Here is a 23,787-nt window from a genome sequence, read left to right on the forward strand (position 1 = left end):
ATATATATATATATATATATATATATATATATATATAAACATACATGCACACACATATATATCATGTACTGTTCCATTATTGGCAGGATCAACAAAAAATGTATTCCATCTATTGCGAGATAAATATTTAACAAACACAGGATTTAAATGTGAGCTTACTATAACTTTCAAGTTCTGATTACAATAATCAGATGAGCTTGTACAGCATGTCATGTATTAGCCTGAAAGACTGAAGGATAGTACAGCAGTACTGCTGTACAAGTTTGTCCAACTGCTGTAATATCAGAACATGAAACTTACAGCAGCACACATTTAAATCCTATGTTTGTTAAAGTAATATATATTATTAGTTTGGTTTTTGAGAAGTGGCTGTTCTCACCAGTTCTGGGCTAGCAAAAGCTAATGCTGTTAACATTACTCTTGAGCAGTCACAAGTTAATGCTTCAGGAAAATCATGTGTAGGGCAGGAAGGACTGGTTCTAGTGGCTAGCGTAAGATCTAGGGAAGTGTAAGGTGGATACACCAGGGGTGAGAAGATTAAGAGAGCTGAGTAAGCCGAGAGCAGATGACTTGAGACCAGTCAACTGTGAAAGAGCAGAAGTCATTTTAGTAATGGTAGAAAAGAGAAGACACAACTAAAGAATCTCACATTTTTCACATCACTGTCTGCTGTTTTGGCAGCATCTTTACCATTTTTTATTGGCACCTTTGCGCATTGATTTCAAATCATTTCAAAAGCATTGAGATATGATCCTAGTTAACCTTTATTGCTCAGATAACCCCTAACACTTTATGGTTGAGTGAACAGTGCCAGGATCTCTCTACACCTTTACGGCTGCATACCCTTTCACACAAGTCAGTGATGAAGTATCTCTATAATCACTAAATCTGCCATAAATAACAGCCAATTCACCCTCAAATTACATGCTACCATCATAAATGAAAGATGAAGGACAAAGCTACTTCCAGCAGGATTTGGACTCAGAATGAAAAGTCATCATCATCATTTAATGTCTGTTGGCCATACTGGCATGCGTTGGATGGTTTGACCAGGGCCAGTAAGCTGAGAGGCAGCACCAGACTCAAGTCTGATCTGGCAAGGTTTCTACAGCTGGATACCCTTCCTAATGCCAACCACTCCAAGAGTGTAGTGGGTGCTTTTACATGTGACTGGCGTTGCTGCCAGTTGCGTGACATCAGTATCTGCTATGACCATGATTTCACTTGGCTTGATGGATCTTTCTTCTCAAGCACAGCATATTGCCAAGGACCTTGGTCATTTGTCATTGCCTCTGTGAGGCCCAGCACTTGAAAAGTGCTTTTTATGTGCCACCAGCACGGTAGCTAGTTCAGCATCAGCCACATTGCCTCCATGAAACCCAACACTCGAAAGGTGCTTTTTACATCTCATGGTACCAGTTATGTGACACTAATAACAGCCACAACTATGATTTCACTTGGCTTGAGGGATCTTCGCAAGCATCGCATATTACCAAATGTTTCAGTTGCTAGTCATTACCTCTGTGAGGCTTAGCGTTCGAAGATCAAGCTTTACCACCTCATTCCATGTCTTCCTGGGCCTCCCTCTTCCACAGCTTCCTTTCACTGGTAGAGATCAACACTTCTTCACACAGCTGTCCTCATCCATACTCATTACATGACCATACCAATGCAGTCGTCTCTCTTGCACACTACATCTTATGCCTTTTATGCCCAACTTTTCTCTCAAGATACTTATGCTCTGTTGTGCATGCACACTGACATTGCACATCCAGTGAAGCATGCTAGCTTCATGTCTTTCAAGCCTATACATGTTCTCGACTGTCACAGCCATGTTTTACTGCTGTGTAGCATGGCTGTTCGCACACAGGCATCATACGATTTGCCTTTCACTCTAAGGGAGAGGCCCTTCATTGCCAGCAGAGGTAGAAGCACTCTGAACTTTGCCCAACCTATTCTCATTCTAGCAGCTATGCTCTTGGAGTATCCAACCCCACTACTGACTTGGTCATCAATGTAATGGAAGCTATCAACTACTTCTAGTTTTTTTCCCTTGGTATTTGGAGTCTATTTTCTGTACATTTTTAATGTTAATTGTACCTGTATACCTTCCACGCACAAAAACTAGTTTCCCTGTTAACCTTCCTTTGATATGGCTGCACCTCTTATGTGTCCATAGCTTACACCGTGCACATCTTATGGAATTTCTACCTACACCTTTCTTATATGGAATTTCTTACAATGCAATTTATTCAACACAAACAACACTGCCACTTCCTTGATAATTCAATAAAGAGGTAGTTCCAATGACAAAACAACTAGAAACAATAGTTCACTCATGTATGTCCACCCTACATACATACACATATCTATCTATCTATTTTTTAGCTTTTACTTGTGTCAATCATTAGACAGCAGCCATGCTGGGGAACTGCCTTGAGGAATTTTTAGCCAAATGAATCAGCTGCAGTACTTATTTTTTTTAAAAGGCTGGTACTTATTCTATTGGTGTCTTTGGCCAAACCACTAAGTTATGGGGACACAAACATACCAACACTGGTTGCTAAGTAGTAACAAAAGACAAACACAGCCACAAAGAAACACACATACAAACACATATCTACAATAGGCTTCTTTTAGTTTCTATCTATCAAATCTGCTTATAAGGCTATAGTAGAAGACACTTGCTAAAGGTGTCATGCAGTGGGACTGAATCCAGAACCATGCAGTTAGGAAGCAAACTTCTTGCCACACAACAATGCCTGCACAGGAAATTATCTGCATCTGGCTGCAGCTGAGACTAGCAGCACTAAAGTTGAGTATAATGAATAATTAGAGAGTAATTGAAGTGAAGAGCTGGCAGACGGGAATTAAATGGTAAAAAGTAATGATTCCATTAATATGGATATGACAATGAATATTTATACCAGGTGGAAAATATAGTTGTGTTAAATGTTACATAAAAATAGCTAGAAAATATAATTTTTAGCTAAACCATTACATAACTGAATAATATTCCTGTGTTAGTGTTTCTGTTACTTAGACAGAAATGCACCTGTGTTAGCTATATATCTATATAGCTGAAGTAATATCATCATCCTCATTTAACTTTTACTTTTCTATGCTTGCATGGATTGGACATTGTTTGCGGCAGATTTTCTACAGCCAGATGCTCATCCTGTCACCAATTCTCACTTGTTTCCAAGCAAGGTAATGTTTCTCCATGGCCAGACATGTTCTTGCAGAATATTGAAAATGCACGACACAGCTTCTATGACAGTGACAACCATTTACCACTACTACACAATACCAAGAAAAGAAAATACACACACACACATTTATACATACATATATAATTACAAAGAATACGGAAACTGGTACATCTTCAAATTTTTCTTTTAATTTTTCTTGATGCAGTTAGCCAGAACCTGGACAATACCTAAGAGCTCTTATGGTATCCACCTAGATAATTTATCTGTATATACTCAGTGTATACACATACATACACATATGATGGGATTCTTTCAGTTTCTGTATACCAAATCTATTCACAAGGCTTTGGTCAGACCGGGACTGTAATAAATGATAACCCAAAGTGCTACACAATAGAACTGAACCTGAAACCATGTGGTTGGGAAGCAAACCTCTTGCCACAGAGCCATGCTTGTACCCATACATAGCTGTATTAACTATTTTATTTTACAGTTAAAATAATACACCTGTATTAGCTATTCCCTTATATAACTTAAAATATCAGCTTGAGTCAATGAGAAGGCCTGTATGTGGTAGCTCAACATGCTAGAAATGGCAATCAAATTTTTCTCAGACTTAACTCCATCCTTGCCTAGCTTCTTACTACCAAATACACACTAAAATTTATCCCCACTACCCCACTATTTACTAACCTACTGTGCAAGGGGAACCCATAAAAACCAAAAGTAAATAGCACCATGCATGGTCAGTGTAAAATAGGAATAAATACCTTGAAATATAAAATTGGATTTCATTAAAATGCCCCACCAACTAGTACAGAACACCCTTCTCCCCATTAAAACAACAAGCAAAACAAAATTAGATTGTACAGAAGTGGGATCAGAAAGTTCCTGGAGCAGGTGTGAAAAATAGGTCCACCAGTATTCCAGTAAGTAATGGATTTCATATATTGTTTATATTTGGACACCATTCCCTTTGAAATAATACCCTTGGGAATGTATGCAGTGATCCCAGCACATCTTCCAGACCTCAAAGGTGTTGTGATAGTTCTTTTCTTGAAGGCTATTCAATACCACCAATAATTCCATTTTAATTTGATTGACCAAAGTGAAGTGACACTCTTTTAGGTTCAATTTTGTTGTATAAAACACAGCAAAGTCTCTGGAGTACAGGTCAAGAGAAATATGGCAGGAGTAGAATTGACTGGAATGACTGCTGTTTTGTTCTTTATGAAAAGCCTGTATTGTGTATTTGGGTTTTCCATGAGAAAATCCAGATAGACTCTAAAACACATTCCAAACACTGAAGGGAGCTGGAGATTGTATGGCAACAGCCCTCAAATCATGATTTTGTAAATTTTCTGTCATCAAATTTTCCCTAAATTTGTCATCTTAAACATCTCAACTGGCCTTGAAATAACCATAATACTCAAAAACTTGTGTTCAGCCAAAAGAATATTTACTAAAAGTTTGGCAAAGCATTTTAAGGGTCTCAACAGCAGATTTACCAAGCTTCATGCAAAGTTTGACACTGATTTGTCAGCCATTATGTAAAAAAAAAAAACATTACAGAGGTGTACTAACACAATGTTATAGAACATCATGTTATTATTGAATACAAGTTGACAACATGAAGCCTGTTTATAGACTGACTTAGAAGGATGACTTGTAACGATCATCAGCTGTGTACAGTTTTGCAATGACCAGAACAGAGACAACACTTGCAGTCCAGAAACATTCTGATAATATCTCATAGACTTTGAATCATCATTAGCAAAGTCAATTAATTTCAGAAAAAAGAAGTAAAAAATCTGTTTAAATTACCTTGAAATTCTTCCTGAGGTCATTGACTGTAATGAAGCCCTTGTTGTCAGTGTCCAGTGATTTAAATTTAGCAATGTACTCATTGATTTCGTCCTTTGTGAAATTAATAGGTACGTTAGCAGAGGCAGCTTTGAGCTCAAGACCCATTTCCCGACGAAGGAACTTCTTGCAATGTTCAATTTGATCCTGCATATAAATTCAGGAAAATAAAATGAATTTACAGAAATAAATTAAAATTGAAAAAAAAAGACCTAAAAGAAACAAATTAATTTAATTAAATATATTATTATTTATATTTGTATTGATATTTTTACACACAGAATGAAAACTTTTCTTTGCAGCCAAGATAACAATAATGATGTATTATTAATTTATGTTTTATCTTTAAATTGTTTCAATCATCATACTGCGGCCATGCTGGGGCACTGCTTTGAAGAAATTTTAGTCAAATGTATCAACTCCAGGACTTAAATGTTTTTGTAAGCCTAGTACTTATTCTATTGGTCTCTTTTGCTGGACCACAAAGTTATAGGGATGTAAACACACCAGCACCAGTTGTCAAGTAGTGGGACAAATGCAGACACACACACACCACCCTAAAATATAGAAATACAAAGTAAAATTGCAACTTTGTTCTGTTTTCTTTTCCTTTTGTAGTTTACTTTCTACCTTCTCGCATTGTTCTGGCCTTACACAACAACCTTCTTTAAAGTTATATCACACAATGCTTCACCAAAACTATCTTATATGTGTGTATATATATATATATATATATATATATATATATATATATTGTGTAAGGTATAAGTTAGAGGTTATGCAACCATCTAAGGGATAGCTGTATCCGTAGGCACTCCTGGTGTATTACCTCAGTATGTATAGTCCTTGTTATAAGGTATATGGTAGTAGGTAATTTAAAGGTAAAACTGTGGTTTAATATATATAAGAAATGGAGTAATAATTAACAATGAGAAGTGGATCATTGGTGTTTTAAAGTCATTATTTAATTAAAATAGGAGTATGTTTACAGCTGTTTCTATTTATAAATAGGGTAAATTTGCATTTACCTCGTTACAATTGATAAACATTTTCAGAACGATTACATAGCAAAGAAAATGTTCGTTAATTCAATAGTCACTAACATGTTAGTGACTATTGAATTAACGAACATTTTTCCTTTCCTTTCCTTCTATTTTATCTTTGCCATGTAATTGTTCTGAAGATGCTCTATTTCTTATTGTCTCTCTTTATATATATATATAGGTTATGAGAGGTAATGGTGTCAGTAAGAGCCAAAGGCGTCAGGTAATGCTGAGTAAGTGCTATGGATAGACCATAGTTAAGCTCCAGGTTCAGTGATTATGTGAATAAGAAGTCCAACGTAGGTGAGATAAGCTGAAATTTATATATATATAGAAGATAAAACTTACTTGGAAAAGGATGCATGGCTTTTGATCATATAATAATATAAATAATACAGATGTAGCTGTATCTGTGGCCTCCTCTGGTATTGCAGCAACTTTACTGCCCGGTGGCAGGATAGTGCACTCAACCTTTAAGCTAACATTTGATTTGGCAAGGTCCAAAGTGCCTTCCTGTAACATCGCCATAGCGTCTGAAAAGGGCTTGCTTCTCCAGAGTTGCCAGCTGATAGTTTGGGATGAATGCACAATGGCCCACAAGCGATCCCTTGAAGCTTTCAACACCACACTTCAAGACATCAGAGACTGTCTCACTATGATGGGTGGTATAACTCTCCTCCTGTCTGGCGATTTCTGACAAACGCTTCCTGTAATACCCAAGGGAACCAGGGCAGATGTAGTCAGGGTCTGCCTAAAATCCTCCCCCCTGTGGCAAAATGTTACATTGTCTCTCAAAACAAACATGAGAGCGCAGCTTCATGGTGACCAGATGGCATCAGATTTTGCATCTGACATATTGTCAATTGGAAATGGTATTGTTCCACATGATGGAAACTGTCACTAACTCACCTCTGCACCACTGTCAGTAATTCCTATGAACTAGAGGCACATGTCTTTCCAAATCTACAAAGGAACTACCTTGACGTGAATTGGATTTCTGAAAGAGCCATTTTGGCTCTAAAAATCAGCACAGTGACCGCTCTCAATGCTAAGCTGCTGCATTCACTTCCCAGAAGGCTGAACGAGGTAAGGGTCAATCGATTCTGTACCCGACGATGACCAGGCAGTGAACTATCCAGTGGAGTTTCTTAATTCCCCTGACCCACCTGGGTTGCCTCCTCAAACACTGGAAGTTAAAGTCGGAGCTCCTGTCATGTTGCTGAGGAATTTAGACCTTCCGAAGCTTTGCAATGGGACACACTTGGTTATTAAGAAGGCTACGCAGTATGTTCTTGAAGTCACCATTTTGTCCGGCTGTGGCAAAGGAGAGGACGTTTTCATCCCCAGAATCCCCCTCATTCCATCTGGTGCAGATATTCCCTTTGCATTTCGCCGTCTGCAGTTCCCGCTTAGACTATGTTTTGCAATGTCAATCAATAAGTCACAGGAGCAGACACTATCGGTGGCAGGGCTGCATTTAGATGAATCATGCTTCTCACACGGTCAGCTATACGTCAGTTGTTCCTGGGTGGGAAGCAAGGAAAGTCTCTTCGTTTACTCACCCCAGGGTAGAACGAAAAATATTGTCTACCAAGAGGTATCAGAATGAGACTCCGTAATTGTTTACACTGTGAAAAGGTAACGTACAGCTTTACAATGCAGCTGGATTTAGACATCATCCTCTCAGACGTGTGTAATGGACTTTACATCCGCTTTTACTCTAAAACTAACAGCACACAGTCAGCCCATTTCATAAAGAGAAGCCTATTAAGTTACACCCCTCTTAGGGCAGCATTTAGGTTTTTTTTACAAAAAATAGGAGGGATAGTTACTCCAACAATGGTTTAAGGGGCGATCGAGCATCTTTAAAGATGTAACTTCAACCGACCAGTGTTTTCTTACTCTGCAACATAAATGGTGTGGACAAACATCATGACAACTAATCAACATTCAATCGCTCTCCCCATTTTAATGAAGGTCATACTTAACGATTGTTTAAACAGTCCAATCCCCAAAAATGCTCTCTTGTGAAATACACGTTTTGATTCACTCTCTGTGTCTACATCTGATAAACCCAAATATAACTCTACACACCATTGCAATGCACACTACAACTTTGCATTATCGGATGGTGCTGGGCAGCAGTGATACAGAGAGGTATACAACACGAGTCACTACATGGACGGACAAACACTTAGTGATGTCAGATTGCATTGTCAACTCTAACCTTAACCTAAATAAAACTCTATAAAACTTTGGAATGCCCAATTCATTTTTGCACTACTGATTTGAGGTCCGGACTGCTGTAATGTAGACTGACAACATAACTAGACCCTCTAAATATTTACTACTTTCTGACCCGTACAACGCTGAGTATTATTGCTAGTATATATATACACACACACACACACACACATGACGGGCTTCTTTCAGTTTCTGTCTACCAAATCAACTCACAAGGCTTTGGTCAGGCTGTGGCTTTGGTAGAAGACACTTTTCCAAGGTGCCATGCAGTGGGACTGAACCTGGAACCATGTGGTTGGGAGCCAAGCTTCTTACCACACAACCACGCCTAATTAATAACTATGTGGGATTGAACCCAAGACCATATGGTAAGGAAGCAAACTTCTCAGCTACACAACCATGGCTGTGTCAAAAACACACCACTGGGACACAAATCTGTTGTGCATAGCAAATGAAGTGTATTGACTCAGAAACATGTGATAAGGAGAACAGTTTGATAAAGAGAATTTTTCTCCTGAGATAATTTCCATGTTTGAGTGGATACAAACATGTTAAATATAATTGCACACACTTATAATTTCATTGTCATCATTACATCATCATTTAATGTCCACTTTTTCATGCTTGCTACAAGTCAAATGGAATTTGTTGAAGGTGGACAGTCATTCATAACATCAGTGAGTGTTTGATTAGCTTTTTCTGATATCAAAGACAATGAATTCTCATTGGAGCATTTGGTTGGATGCAAGTACCCATCACTGAAAAGGTCCCCAAAAAGACTGAAATGCATCTGGCGCTCTTGGTGGCTGCTGCAATGACTAATTTTCATCTTTCTCTGATAGTTTTTTTCTTTTTAACACAGCAAGTCTGCAAGAGATTTTATCTCATGACAAATACTGCAGTAACTGGATTATTATAAAGTGTATACATTAAATATGGTACAAACATGGCTATGTTAACGAAATACTGCCTCAACTGTATATACTAGGAGTTTTTCAGTTTCCATCCATCCATCAAATCCACTCACAAAGCTTTGGTCAGCCTGGTGTTGTAATAGAAAACACTTACCTAAGGTGATGCACACCAGGACTAAACCCAAGACCACATGGATGAGAAACAAGTTTCTTCACCTAACAGCTACACCAGTAAAAATTAAACCTTGTTCAACAATGAAATATGGACAGCTGTAAACTATGGACTCACCTTTTTCTGGTTTTCATTCCATCCAAGTTCCTCAGCCATTATATCTACCACTCTGGGTAGAGCCTCCTCTGCTGCAATAGCATTGCAGAATGATAGACGTGTGCGGCGTGCAAGAATATCAACAGCGGATGTAGCATATTCTCGAACAGCATATCGGACCTACAGAAAGAAGAGACTAGGTTAATAGGGAGTTCTGTGACAGAGAGAAAGGGTTGAGAGATTTCAGTACTTCCAAGTATAGACATGGAGAGGGTGTCAGCAGAGAATGGAAGAAAAGCTCTAAAGAATTTCTACCTAATTTATTAAGTGAAGTACCTCAGTGTAGTGATCTGGGTGTATTGATCTGTATCAATCAGGAAGAAAAGGGTTAGGTTTGTTGATAGAGAACATCATCATTTTCCATGCTGACATGGGTTGGACAGTTTGAGAGGATCCAGTGAGCAGCAGGGCTGTGCCAAGCTCCAGTATCAACTTTGGCAGTGTGTAATAGGTACATTTTTCATGCCACCAGCACTAGTGAGGTCAACAAACAACTTGCAAGAGAGGAAAAGAACTGGAACAAACTTTCCCAACTGAGTAGGAGTATATTTAAGAGTGGGGAGGTGGCTCTATGTCAGGTGTCGAAAGACAGAAGTATGATAGAGGAACAAGCACTTGTGTGTGGCTTCAACACATTATAGTAGTTGGGAAGGAGATAAAAATGACAGTGCTGGAGTACCAGAGCAAACTCTCATTGTACAATAAGTTGAATATAAGAGAGGATATGGATAGTGGAGTAGAGATGGGGAGGAGATAGTGAGTAGGAGGAAAGTAAATTTGAAAGTTATTTATCTGATACAGAAATAGAATCATTCTTTTTTTCTTCACTGTTTTAATATTTAAAAGGAGGATAAAGACATACATAAAAAAAAAGTTAGGACTGAGAATCAAATATGAGTTTTTACTGTAAAATAATTGAAAATTCTTTTAGTCTGTTATCCTTTTTATTCGTTTCAGCTGTTGAATTGTTGTCATGCTGGGGCACTGTCTTAAAGGATTTAGTCAATGATACTGACCCTAGTACCTACTCTTAAGTCTGTTACTACCTATTTTATAGATTTTTATTTACTGAACTGTTTAGTTACAGGACACAAAGCAGCATTGTTTTGTAAGCAGTGAGACTGTAAAAACAGGCACAGAAGCAAGTGTGCATGCTCATACCCTCTCATACACTTAACAGGCTTCAAGTGTATGTGTGTGCATATGCTTCTATATACGCAGATACATACCTACAAATATACATACATTCACCCACATACCTACATATACATACCCATACATACACCCATACACACTATCTCTATATATATATATATCTACATATATATATCTATAGTGAGAATTAACAAAAAACAAAAAGAAAAGACAAAGGCGGGTGTGTAAACAACAAACAGATGTATTAGTTTAATGCTTGGGAAGTGAGAAAGTCTTTTACATTTCGAGCCTACGCTCTTCAACAGAAAGGAATACAGAAATAAACAGGGAGAGAAAATAGAAAAAGGTTTAGTGGCTAGTGACCTATCATGGTGAATGCCGGACAGAGGGGTCACACAGGAGAGCTAGGAAGGAGAGGATATAATAAAGTAGTGGTGATCCCAAAACAAAGGTCTGCGTGCATGTGTATGTGAGAGCATGTGAAAGGGGGCTGGTGATCTGACGTGTGTATGTGTAGGTGTGTGGATGATGGTGTAGGTGCTGGGAAGTGGTCAGTGCTAGTGTGTGCACTGGTGTGGGTGCTGAGAAGCGGTCAGTGCTAGTGTGTGCGATGTGGTGTGTGGCGGAGTGGGGTGTGGGGGAGACGAGATTGGGGGAAGCAGGGGTGGTGTCTAAGGGATGGGGCGGGGTGGGATGTATAGGGATGGTGGGGTTGGAATGTGTAGGGATGGGGTAACGAGGGAGGGGGTGACGAGGAAGGGAGAGGGTGGAAGGGAGAAGGTAGGTAGGAGTGAGGAGAGGAAGTAAGCATCAGAGCAAGAGAGGAGAGGTGGGTGGGAGGAAGTAGGAATCTATATAAAATATATATGCATGTATTTTTTAATGAAACTGAAGTTGTGAGTTTGTCTGCAACTTGAGTTTCATGTGACTGCAACCTTCAGGAAAAACTTTACCTGAAGATCACTGTGGCATAAAACTCTGGCTGCAAGAAAACTTTCAACTTCAGTTTCAATAAAAAAAATCATATCCTCCACAACATGTATTGACCAATCTTTTCTCATTCATTCAACATTAAACAATGTATATGAATGCGTGTGTGTGTGTGTGTGTATCTTTATATACACATACAATAGACTTCTAAGTAGTTTCTGTCTACAATATTTCACTTTCAAAAAACTTTGGTTGTGATGACAGTAGTGTTAGCATTTGAGGAAGAAGTGGTGAGGGTGATTTGTGGGTGTGGTCCGCAAAGTGGAAGAGGGATTGCTGAGAAAGAACGGTTCTTTGATGAAATGGTGAATGAGTGGGACTTAAAAAAGTTATGAATTGGTTTTGGACATGGGTGATTTTAATGGACATGTTGGTGATCTGAGCTTTGAGGGTGTGCATAGGGGAAATGGAATTGGGGAGAGAAACGTGGAAGGAAGGATGCTGTTGGAGTTTTTTGTGATGAGAAAGGGTTGTGTGTGGCAAACACGTGGTTTAGGAAAACAGAAAAGGAAGGTGACTTTCAGCACAGGAGGGAATGAGACAGAGATTGATTTCATGTTGGTTGGCAGGAAAAACAGAAAATATCTGAGAGATGTGAAGGCAACACCAGGAGAGTTGCAGCATTATTATATGGGAAAAGGTTCTCATTGAAGACGAAAAGAAAGGTCTATAGGAGTTGTGTGAGAGTTGCAATGCTGTATGAGAATGAGACATAGTGTTTGAGAGAGAGAGAGAGAGAGATGGCAGTTTTGAGAAGGACTGAGAGAGCAATGGTGAGAGAAATGTGTGGTGTGAGGCTGTTTGATAAGAGGAGGACTGAGGTTTTGATGGGGATGCTGGGGTTGGAGGAATCAGTGGAATGGCTGGCAAGGGCGAATGGAGTGCGGTGGTACGGGCACGTGTTGAGAAGGGATGAGGAGCATGTTCTGAAGAAGGTGCTAGAGTTTGAAGTGAATGGACGGTGAAAGTGAGGTAGACCAAGGAAAATGTGGAAGGGACAGGTGGAGGAGGAAATTAAGAAGGGAGGACACCCATGTGAGATGGTGTGAGGGCGGTTGCTATAGCATTGAAGTAAATCTGGCCACCCCTGTTAACGGGGACAAAACCCGGATTCAAAATGATGGATGATAGATGATTTGGTCACCAAAGCTACATAAAAAGACATTTGGTCAAAGTGCCATAAAGTAAGATAGAACCTGAAACTAGATGGTTGCAAAGCAAACTTATTAACCATGTAGCTATGCTTGCAACTAAAAAGCCTAATCCTGCATAAATGATTTATCTTTATTCTGATTGGTTGGCTTATTTTTAATTTGATTGGATTTTAACATGGGATTTGCCAATTCCTGCTATATCAGGAATTTAGCTGAGAGTCATCGTCATCATTGTTCTAATGTCCACTTTTTCATGCTTGCATGTGTACAGTGGAGTTTATTGAGGAGGATTTTCTAAGACTGGACACCCTTCCTGTCACCAACCCTCACCTGTTTCCAAGTAAGGTAATATTTCCCCATGACCAGACTTATTTTTCAAGGAAGATTGAATCAAAGAATACTGCTTGCATGATGGTGACACTTGTTTACACTATCACAATATCAAGACAAGGAGACAATAAACACACACATGTAAAAAGCTTCTTTCAGTTTTCATCCACCAAATCCACTTTGGTCAACTTGGGGCTGTAGTAGAAGATATTTGCCCAAGGTGTCATGCAAGGGGGGTGAACCCAGAACCATGTAATTGGGAAACAAACTTGTTACCAGACAATTATGCCTGTTTTAAGCCTAAAATTCCAAGTAAACCAGAAATGTAGCTTGAACTTTTCATGTTATATTACCTCAGCTTCAATATAAGGGTATTCCTCATGCAGCCGCCGACCAAAAATAGGCCATCTTTTACCAGTCATTCCAGCCATTTTAGCCACTTTGTATGCCCTGTCTCCATATGTCCCTGCAAGATGTTGTGCAACCTATAAGGGAAACAAAAAATATATAAAAAAAACAAATGGGAAAGAAACAAACAACAAACTAAAAAAAAGGGGTAACAAAATACATTAAAATTTAAAATGAAATTAAAAAACTCAAATATTATCATCACCACTTCCACCTGTTTCTTTTCAATATTTAGTTATATAATCATAACAATCCTTTCTACTATAGGGACAAGACCTAAAATGTTGGGGCTAGTCAATTATGTCAACCTCAGTGGTCAACTGGTACTTATTTTATTGACCCCGAAAAAATGAAAAGCAAAGTCTATCTTGGTAGAAGGATGATAATAATAATAATAATGGTTTCAAATTTTGGCACAAGGCCAGCAAGTTCGAGGTAATGGGTAAGTAGATTATATCAACCCCAGGACTTAGCTTGTACTTATTTTATTGATCCCAAAAAGATGAAAGGCAAAGTCAATCTCAGTGGAATTTGAGTTCAAAACATAAAGATGGATGAAATGTCGCTAAGTATTTTGCTTGGCATGCTAACAATTCTGCAGCTCGCCACAGCAGCAGCAGCAGCAGTAGTAGTAGTAGTAGTAGTAATAATAATAATAATAATCCTTTCTACTAAAGGCACAAGGCCTGAAATTTGGAAGAAGGGGACTAGTTGATTACATCAACCCCAGTGTTCCACTGGTACTTAATTCATTGACTCTGAAAGGATGAGAGCTTAAGTCAACCTCAGCAAAATTTGGGCTCAGAATGTAAAGAAGGATGAAATGTTGCTAAGCATTTTTTCCAGGGTGCTAACAATTTTGGCAGCTCACTGCCCTAGTAATAATAATAATAATAATAATAATAATAATAATAAATCTTGGCACAAGGCCAGCAACTTCAGAGAAGGGAGCAAGTTGATCACATTGACCCCAGTACTCAAATGGTACTTATTTTATCAATCCCGAAAGAAGAAAGGCAAAGTCAACCTCAGTGGAATTTGAACTCAGAAACGTGAGCATTTTGCCTGGGATGCTAATATTTGTGCCAACTCACCACCTTACATAATAATAATAACGATAATGTCTAGGATTAAAATGATGAGCTGCAGCAAATATTCTGCTCAATACCACAGATTAGCTTGACCAGTTGAGTATGTCGCTTAGTGGCTGGTGATATGTGCATCTCTGATCATGAGCAGTCGAGGAACATCATGGACACAGGCTGAGATGGATTCTTTGGGGTTTGAATAATTCACCTCTGCAGCTGTGTTTCATTCAGGGACCTATTGAGCAGGACAGGCTACTTGGCCTGAAGAAAATTCTAACTGAGCCCCACCTGCAAGGTCATGCACTGTTTATCATGCACATATGGTTGTGATGCATGTGCCTGGCGTGCCCTTATCAGATGGATAAATATATTGGGCTTCGTGTATTTGTATCGCAGTGTCACTTTGATGACATGCGCTGCTCTCTCAGATAATAATAATAATAATGGTTTCTGATTGAGGTACAAGGCCAACAATTTTGGTGGGTAGGTACATGGCTGTTCAAGATACAAAAAAAATAGCAACCAAATCTCCCTCAAATTCCACCTTACTATCTTACTATGAAGCAACACATTGGATAATTTGATCTTAAATACATAATACCCAAGAAGAACAGGATGGTCATGGCTGGAATGCTTTTTGCCATAGTTCTCCTCAATCAAGGCTAACCTGCCTAGGGCTAAACAACAACAAGAGTGTCACACAAAAAGATAAAAAATAAAAGCTGTTTTAACATGAATTAAAACCTTACTTCATTTTCTAAGCCAAAGTCTTGTACAAGCCGGATAAACAGAGTTGGTGACCATTCGTGGGCGCCATCTAGCAGAAGACCCTTGGTCTGACAAGTTGGAGTCTTGGGTTTCAATCCACAAACCTTGACTGCTTTATCGATGGTTTCTTCAGCCATATGTCTGTAAGTGGTCCACTTTCCCCCTGTAGAAGCCAATGTTGTTGCCATTATATTCTTTATATAAATTGACACTTATGTTTTATTTCCTTCTTAAAGTAGAGTATATGACAGATATTAATAGGAATATATATTTCAACCACTGTGGTATAGCTACAATAATAATATTACAGTGATACTAGAATTATGATTTATTATTTACATGGTAAATGAACACTAATGAAATAAATACTAATGTTCAAAATAAGAAATGTTTATTGAACGAAATATTAGATTAAGAGTGAAGGCATGTGGCCAAGTGGATAGGGTTTTGCATTTGCAATCACAAACTCATGGTTTCAATTCTCAGGCTAGTAGTGTATTATGTTATTGAGCAGAACATTTCCTTTTATTTTGCTCCAGTACATTCAGCAGTAAATGGGTAATTCTGCAATGGACTGGTGTTTCATTCAGGTGGAATGTTGGCCTACCTGCCAGCTTAGCCAATGGGATGGCAACATATGAAAACTGCAATACTGCAAGGAGGTGCACTGTGACCAGCAGTGTATAACAACACCTGATAATCTGGTAATACAGTAATATGATATAGTAATGCACTGATTATATTAAAACAAATTTCTCATTTGCATATTTGCAATAAATATATTTTATCAATAACAATAGATACAGGTGTAGTTGTGTGGTTAAGAAGCTTGTTTCCTAACCACATGGTTTCAGGTTCAGTCCCACTGCATGACATCTTGGACAAATGTCTTCTATAGCCGTAGGCCAACCAAAGCCTTGTGAGAGGATTTAGTAGACAGAAATTGAAAGAAGCCTATTGTGTGTGTATGTGTGTGTGCATATCTTTTACTTGTTTCACTCATTAGACTGTGGCCATGCTGGGGATACACCTTGAAGAATTTTTAGTCGAATGAATTAACCCCAGTATTTATTTTTTTTGTGTTAATCATAGTACTTAGTGTATCAGTCTCTTTTGTTGGACTGCTAAGTTTTGAGGATGTAAACACTGGTTATCAAGCAGTGGTAGAGAACAAACACTGACACAAAGGTACACACACACACACATATATATACGACAGGCTTCTTTCAGATTCCATCTACCAAATCCATTCACAAAGCTTTGGTCAGCCCAAGGTTATTGTAGAAGACACTTACCCAAGTCGCCAAGCAGTGGGACTGAACCTGGAACCATGGAGTTGAATGTTTGCATCTCCTTTACATCGCATGATAGTTGTAAGTAAGTGTCACTGTCGTACAAGTAGTGTCACTCATTTCCAATATGATGCAAAAACATGTCTGGCCATGAGAAAATATTATCTTACTGGGAAACAGATGAGGGTTGGAGACAGGAAGGGCATCCAGCTGTAGAAAATCTGCCTCAACAAACTCTGTCTAACTCATGCAAGCACGGAAGGGTGGATATTAAAATGGTGATGATAATGAATATTGATTAATTCTCAATAAATTTTAGATGTAACATTGCCTGATATTACCCACAATGGCCAAAGTATATTCTAACATAATGTGTCCTATGACAGGTAATAAATATTTTCGAGTTAGTAAATAGTAACTAAGGGACACAAATCCAATAAGACCAGAGCGATAGCAAGACAGCAAAATCGAGATAATTTGCAATTGTATCAATAGAAAAAAATTTAATATTGATTTTTAACAAAGAAACAAGATCACAAATTGTAAGTGAGAGCCCCAATTTATGACTGGTACTTTATTTTATCAGACACCTCACCACACTGCTATAGAAGAATGAAAAGTAAAGTTGACCACAGCAGAATTTTAAGTCAAAAACATAAAACAGCTGAAGAAATCCTGCTTAATATTTCATTTGATGCACTAATAATTCTGTTAACAACAACAACAATGATAATGATTTCAAATTTTGGTACAAGGCCAGCAATTTTGGGAGAGAGGATTAGTTGACTCTAGTGATCAAGTGGTACTTATTTTTTTATCAATCCCAGTGAAATTTGAACTCAGAATGTAAAGACAGACAAAATGCACAAATAATAATAATCTTTTCTACTAAAGGTACATGGCCTGAAATTTTTTTGGGGGGGAGGGTAAGGCGATTACATCAAGGTCAGTACATAACTGGTACTTATCTAATTGACCCTGAAAGGATGAAAGGCAAAGTCGACCTCAGTGGAATTTGAACTCAGAACATAAGGACGGACAAATTTGCCACTGAGCATTTTGCCTGGTGTGCTAACAATTCTGCCAGTTTACTGCCTTAATAATCATAATAACTAGACTACCTGTGACCTGTTGGGTCACCAATAGTTCAAGGTATCCCCCAAAAAACATGTATCTCAGGAACCAATGGTCCAATTTACACAAAACTTGTTTTATTCCGTTTGTATTCACATTTCAATGGTACCTTACTTTCAGAGTATTTTTCCATTATGTGCTGGTTTTGCTATTTATAAAAGTTTTCACAGTAAAAGGCAATAACACCAGGTTTCACTGCTTAAACTTGTGGAGACAAACGAAAAAAAAACCATGTATCTCGGGAATCTGTGGTCTGATTTATGCGAAACTTGTTTTATTCTGTTTGTATTCACATTTCAGGGGTCCCTTACTTTGAGAGTATTTTCCCATTATGTACTGGTTTGGCTGTATTAAATTACAGACAAGCACGCATGCAAGCAAACACAGAAACAAAACTAGCATAACTACAAATGTAACATTCACTAACTTTGTTACCTCATAACTTCCAGAAAAATGGATATTTTTTAATGAAATTTCCAACAAATACCATTTAGATGCTGTGGATTCAGAGTATATCGGGATTTATGAGAAAAATCTTTTTGATGGGGTAGGGAGAGGAGTTTCGGAAAATTCACATGATCTGACTTTTTTTCCCCATAACTTTCAGGAAAATGGATATCTTTTAATGAAATTTCATACAAATACCTTTCAGATGGCATAGATTATGATTATAAAGAAATTTGTGGGGGAAATTTTTTCCGAAGGTGTGGGGAGAGGAGTTTCAAAAAATGAAGTTTCGGATCAGGAAGACCATTTTGACAGAGTCAGAAGAAATGCCACTAATCATTTCGTCCAACAGGCAAACAATTCTGCCAGTTCACTGACTTAATTCTTTCTAATTTTTGGCACAAGGCCAGCCATTTTAAGGGAAGGAGGGATTGATAACATTGACCCCCAGTATTCAACATTATTAAGGATGAAAGGATGAAAGGTAAAGTTGATTCTTGGCAAGATTTGGGAGAAATGTTGCAAAGCATTTTGTCCAATGCTGAATTCTTATTCAACATTTTAATTCATCTTTTCCAGCTTTGGCACAAGACCAGCAATTTTTAAGGGAATGTTAAGTCATTCCTTTCAGTTTTGTCCACCAGACAAAGGAAAACTGCCTTGCCTGCCCAATTAAAGGAGGGCAGCAGGGCAATCATCACTATAGACTTGGCTGACAGACAGATCCATCCCACATGCAACAGCAGCTGTTCAACATAACTTCACAAGTCAGCAATGCCCAGACACTGAATGAGTGCAGGCAGAATGGTTTTGTCAGTCTGCAAACACCTCAGACAAGCCTGTCTGACAGCACATCTGCAGAGTAGCACTGTCAAGCCAAAGACATCTGGAAATGGGTCCAAAACTGGCTGCTTTAAGGACGGCTTCCAAGTAGCGATGGTCGACACTATTGAAAGCTTTTGACTGATCTAAATTGATCAGGACCCCACCAAAGCCAGCTTTAGTTCCAGCCCTCTCTATGACGTACTGCTTGGAATTGGGCATGTTTGTGCCGATCCAACCAGACAACCAACAACAAGCACCAACATTTTTGCTAACACCTTGGCCAGAATCTTAAACTCAGTGTTTAGCAGAGTTATGCGCCAAAAATTCCCTAGCACATCCCCATTGTCGGTGTCCTTTCTCAGCAGTGTTACCACACCCTAACTAACAGCACTAGGAATTCCCCCATTCTGCTGCCAGTTACTGTAGACGTCTGCCAAGAAGCTGCCAAACAAATCTGGCAAATTTGTTTGACATGAATACATAGAATATGTAGGGCAGACTGACCAAACCAGGCGATTTGAGACTTCTGCAATCACTCATTGCCTCCTGTATTTCAGTGGCTGTAATTGGCTTTCTGCAGAATCTCACATCTGTTACTGAGAGCTGTGGTAGGCCATCCAGGTATGAAGTAAAGTCTGCTACCATCATCGACCCATTACCTTCCCCAAACAGCTGTGCAAAGCACTGCTGGAAAACTGCACACGTCTGCTTGGAACACGTCCTGATCCGTCAAAGACTTGATTGTGGTTTTGTTTCTGAGTCATGTCTTTACCATTCAGGCCCATCAGATGGCTTTAGTTCCTTCATGTTTTAGTGCATGTGTCTTAGCTCTGACAATGCACCCTTTGTGTTTCGCCTCAAAGAAATGGTCAAGAGCCATTCTTACTGCTAATACGTTGGTTGTGATGCCTTTACTAATAGCCTCTTCTAGTTTGCTAACTAGTTCTCCCTCTAATCTATTTCATTCTATTGCTAAATCTTTGCTGAACACTATCGGTTCTACTTTAATTGCTCTCCTCAGAGCGATCCACCACCGGTTGTTGACAACTGCTCCCATCAGCTGCCACTTGACTAGTTTGCTAACCTGGTCTCTGTAGTCTTTGCGAGCCAGTAAGGACACATTCAACTTCCAGTAACCGGGTCCGTCTACAGGTCCTACTTAAGTTGACTGAGCATATCACAAATTTGTGATCTGTGTAGCCAACCAATTTAAATTGTGGTCAACCTATGCTATCCCTATCCTCTGACCTAACAAATACTCTATCTAAATACGATCTGGATGACTTGCTGTAGTTGCTCCAGTCCACTCTGGCACATCAAGGAAATCCAGTCAGCACCTGTCAGAAAACTGGAAAGTCCTGAGCAGGTTTCCGAGGCTTTTACACCCCCTTCTACTGTGTACTAAACCCACACAGTCCTTCCATGTGTCCAAAATACTATTCCAGTCCCCCACTAGTACTAATGTTTCTGGACGCCTGAAGAAATCTGATCTTCCAGCCCCTGTTGGGGCATAAACCGCCACCAGTCTAAAGGTGCCACCTTCACTGCCCTTCACATCCAGGACCACCATCCTACCATCCAGGCCCAGGAAGATAGCCTGTACTTGGAGATCTAAGGATTTCCGGAGTAGCATTGCAACACCACCACCCAATCTCCCACTGAGAATACCTAAACTTGACCAGTTTTGTTTTGGTATTTTCTTGACCTCCAAGATTGTCACATCTTCTTCATCTAAACCTGCCAAGACGGCCACCACTAACCAGGTGACGGATATTCTAGCTTTTTCTTCACTCCCAAGTCTCACCTCGATAGTTCTAAACTTCTTTCCTCGAGTGATATGGGTCTTCTGTTTCCACACACACCCAAAGCATTTTTGTATTTCACTCTCAGATGCATTTTCCACCTGCCGAGATTTAGTTCCAATGCAATGGTGAGTGACTGTGCATCTCAAGATATTCTCTATGACATCAGAAGGAGGGTTTAGGGCTACCCTTCTCTCGTTCCTTTTAACAATTTCCCTTGCTATTTTTAAATCTTCTTCATCTATGCAAACATTTTCCAAATTTCTCACCGCAATTGCAAAAGAAATCATTGTAGCAGAGGTGGTTGTGGTATAGTGGTGATATTTGCATTTCTATGTTTCATTTCTTTAGTATTGTTGTTGTTGTCACTGCTGCTGCTGTTGCTGTTGTTGTTACTGTCATTGTTGTCACCGAAAGTGTTGATGCTACTTAGAGACGAACCAGTATTTACCTTGGTGACATCATTAAGCGTAGGCCATTCTATTATCAGCTGTCTTTAAATAATTAAAGAAAATTGCAAAATATTTACTTTTGCCAAAAGTAGTTAGAATTCAAAAATTATTGATGCACACCCCCTGCAAAGTAGGGGGTGATTCTACACAAAAATACTATCATTGCAATCCAGACAATCTCAGAAATGCAATGGTAACAATAAAAATGAAAACATGAGGCCAAAGAAGGCTAAAAGGATTACAAACATTATTTCAACTTAAGGAGCTTCAAATTTCCATGACTTTGCAGTATGGGAACCATATTATTATTATTATTATTATTATTAATAATAATAATAATGGTTTCAAATTTTGCGACAAGGGCAGCAATTTTAAGGGAGGAAATGAATCGATTACATTGACCCTATTGTTCAACTGGTACTTATTTTATCAACCCTGAAAGGATGAAAAGCAAAGTCAACCATGGCAGAATTTGAACTCAGAATGTAAGCATTTTTCCCGGCGTGCTAATGATTCTGCCAGTTCACCACCTTCTTTATAATATCAATAACAAAGTCTTTAAATAAACGAATGACAAGACTTGCAACTTACCAGCAATGGTGATCAGATTATCATCAGACACTTCAATGATGTGGTTCCGAGCTAGAGATTGTGTATCGGATTTGTTTGGGTCTCTGACTAGAGGACGGATGCCACTCCATGCTGACAAGACATCACCACGACGAACTGAAAATGGTTCAGAAACATTTAAAGGAATTTAATAAAATTAAAATGACTTAAACAATTATACACATTGGGTGGAGTGTAGAAATGGAATGGAGACTCGTAAAAATACCCTATATTTCCACACTGTTGCTAGAGTTATTTTAATGTCCGTTTTCAAGTTGGTATGGGAATGTTGTTTTTGTTTCTTTTTTACAGCTTAGTCAGAGGGAAAACGACAACACCTACGACCATTTTGCATGGTAGGGGAAGTCCCTGGGGTAAAGAGAGAGGAGTTACTGCAGTAGGGAGCAACATCATATCAAGATGATGTTATATAGAAAAGAAATGGATGGATGGCATGAGTAGATGAATAGATGGCTGGCTGGGCATGGAGGTGAATGGATAGGTCGATAAATGAATAGATGGCTGAAAGTGTTGGTTGGCAAACTGGAGAGTTTGATTAAATGAACAAATGGATGAACCGGTGGATGCAAAGATGAATGGAAAAGTTAGAGTGGGTGGATGCGGAGTGGGAAGGATGCATGGATAAACAGACAGACTGATACAGACAACCATGGAAGATTCCTACAAACCTCTGACATCAGGATTAAGATAATTTCTAATCTCTGTTAATATAAATTGAATTTCCTTCTCAGTTGGTTGTGGAAAATCTGAAACCTCACATTCATTGTCTGTGGTACCTATAATATAAACAAAGAGAACACATTAGATCTGTGGTACCATTGATGTAAACACAGAACATGGTGGTGGTGGTGGTGGTGGTGGTGGTGATCTGGTGTATAGTAATAGCTTTTGGCTCATGATGACAGTGATGATGATGATATTAAATTAGAAAAAGTAACACTGTACCTGCTAGAGTGACTTTCTGCCAAGGTAGAAAAAATATCACCCTTCCATCACTGGTTGATGGATCTAGTAAACCCATGTGAGAGGGGCTTGGAAAAAAAAGATTTAAATAAAATTAAAACAAAAATTAGAGAGATTTAAAAGAAAATTCAAGAGGAAGTGGAGGAGGGGAGGAGAACAAGAAGGTGAGAGAAAAGGAGGAGAAGAAAGAAACCAGGCAAGAGAGAAAAATGAGAAATAAAAGAGGTGATAGTGACAGGAGATGTAACAGTGAAATGGAAGAGAGAAACAATGAGAATATAAGGTCAGTCATTTGAGAGAAAGAATAACAAACATTTTAGGGTTTTTTTTGTTGTTAACTATTCATTATGAGTACATCTTTTCTATTTACTAATACCTTACCAAATCACATTACCAATGCTGTTTTACACCATCTTGCCAGATCCAAATTACCTAAATCAACTTACTGACCCCAGAACACCTTATCTATCCTTATCCCCACAAACAACAAACCTGCCCAACTCCACAACACCTTACCAGTCACATACCATCTTACTCACAACTCACATCTTACTCCCACTGACCTCACAACAAACCTGTCTCACAACAGTACTTGCTTATATATATATATATATATATATATATATATATATACACACACAGGGTGTCCCAGAAAGATTTTGTTTGTCTATAACAGTTTGTAGACAAACATGGAATTGAAAGCAAAATGTGACCAGATTGTCACTTTGAAAACAGCTGGAGTGAG

General features: G+C 38.7%; 1 protein-coding gene across 1 annotated transcript in view; it reads right to left on the reverse strand.

Annotated features, from left to right (window-relative positions):
• LOC106870772 (glycerol-3-phosphate dehydrogenase, mitochondrial) overlaps positions 1 to 23,787 on the reverse strand; it is a 48,939-nt gene that overhangs the window by 7,191 nt on the left and 17,961 nt on the right. Inside the window, exons 6-12 of the mRNA XM_014916969.2 lie at positions 23,025 to 23,110; positions 22,748 to 22,855; positions 22,041 to 22,175; positions 15,479 to 15,660; positions 13,587 to 13,718; positions 9,566 to 9,724; positions 5,037 to 5,222 (exon numbers count right to left, since the gene is read on the reverse strand). Coding sequence (XP_014772455.1) covers positions 5,037 to 5,222; positions 9,566 to 9,724; positions 13,587 to 13,718; positions 15,479 to 15,660; positions 22,041 to 22,175; positions 22,748 to 22,855; positions 23,025 to 23,110 — 988 coding nt within the window. The remainder of the gene's footprint in view (positions 1 to 5,036; positions 5,223 to 9,565; positions 9,725 to 13,586; positions 13,719 to 15,478; positions 15,661 to 22,040; positions 22,176 to 22,747; positions 22,856 to 23,024; positions 23,111 to 23,787) is intronic.

This window comes from Octopus bimaculoides, chromosome 23 (assembly GCF_001194135.2).
Source record: "Octopus bimaculoides isolate UCB-OBI-ISO-001 chromosome 23, ASM119413v2, whole genome shotgun sequence".
NCBI classification, from domain to species: Eukaryota; Metazoa; Mollusca; class Cephalopoda; order Octopoda; family Octopodidae; genus Octopus; species Octopus bimaculoides.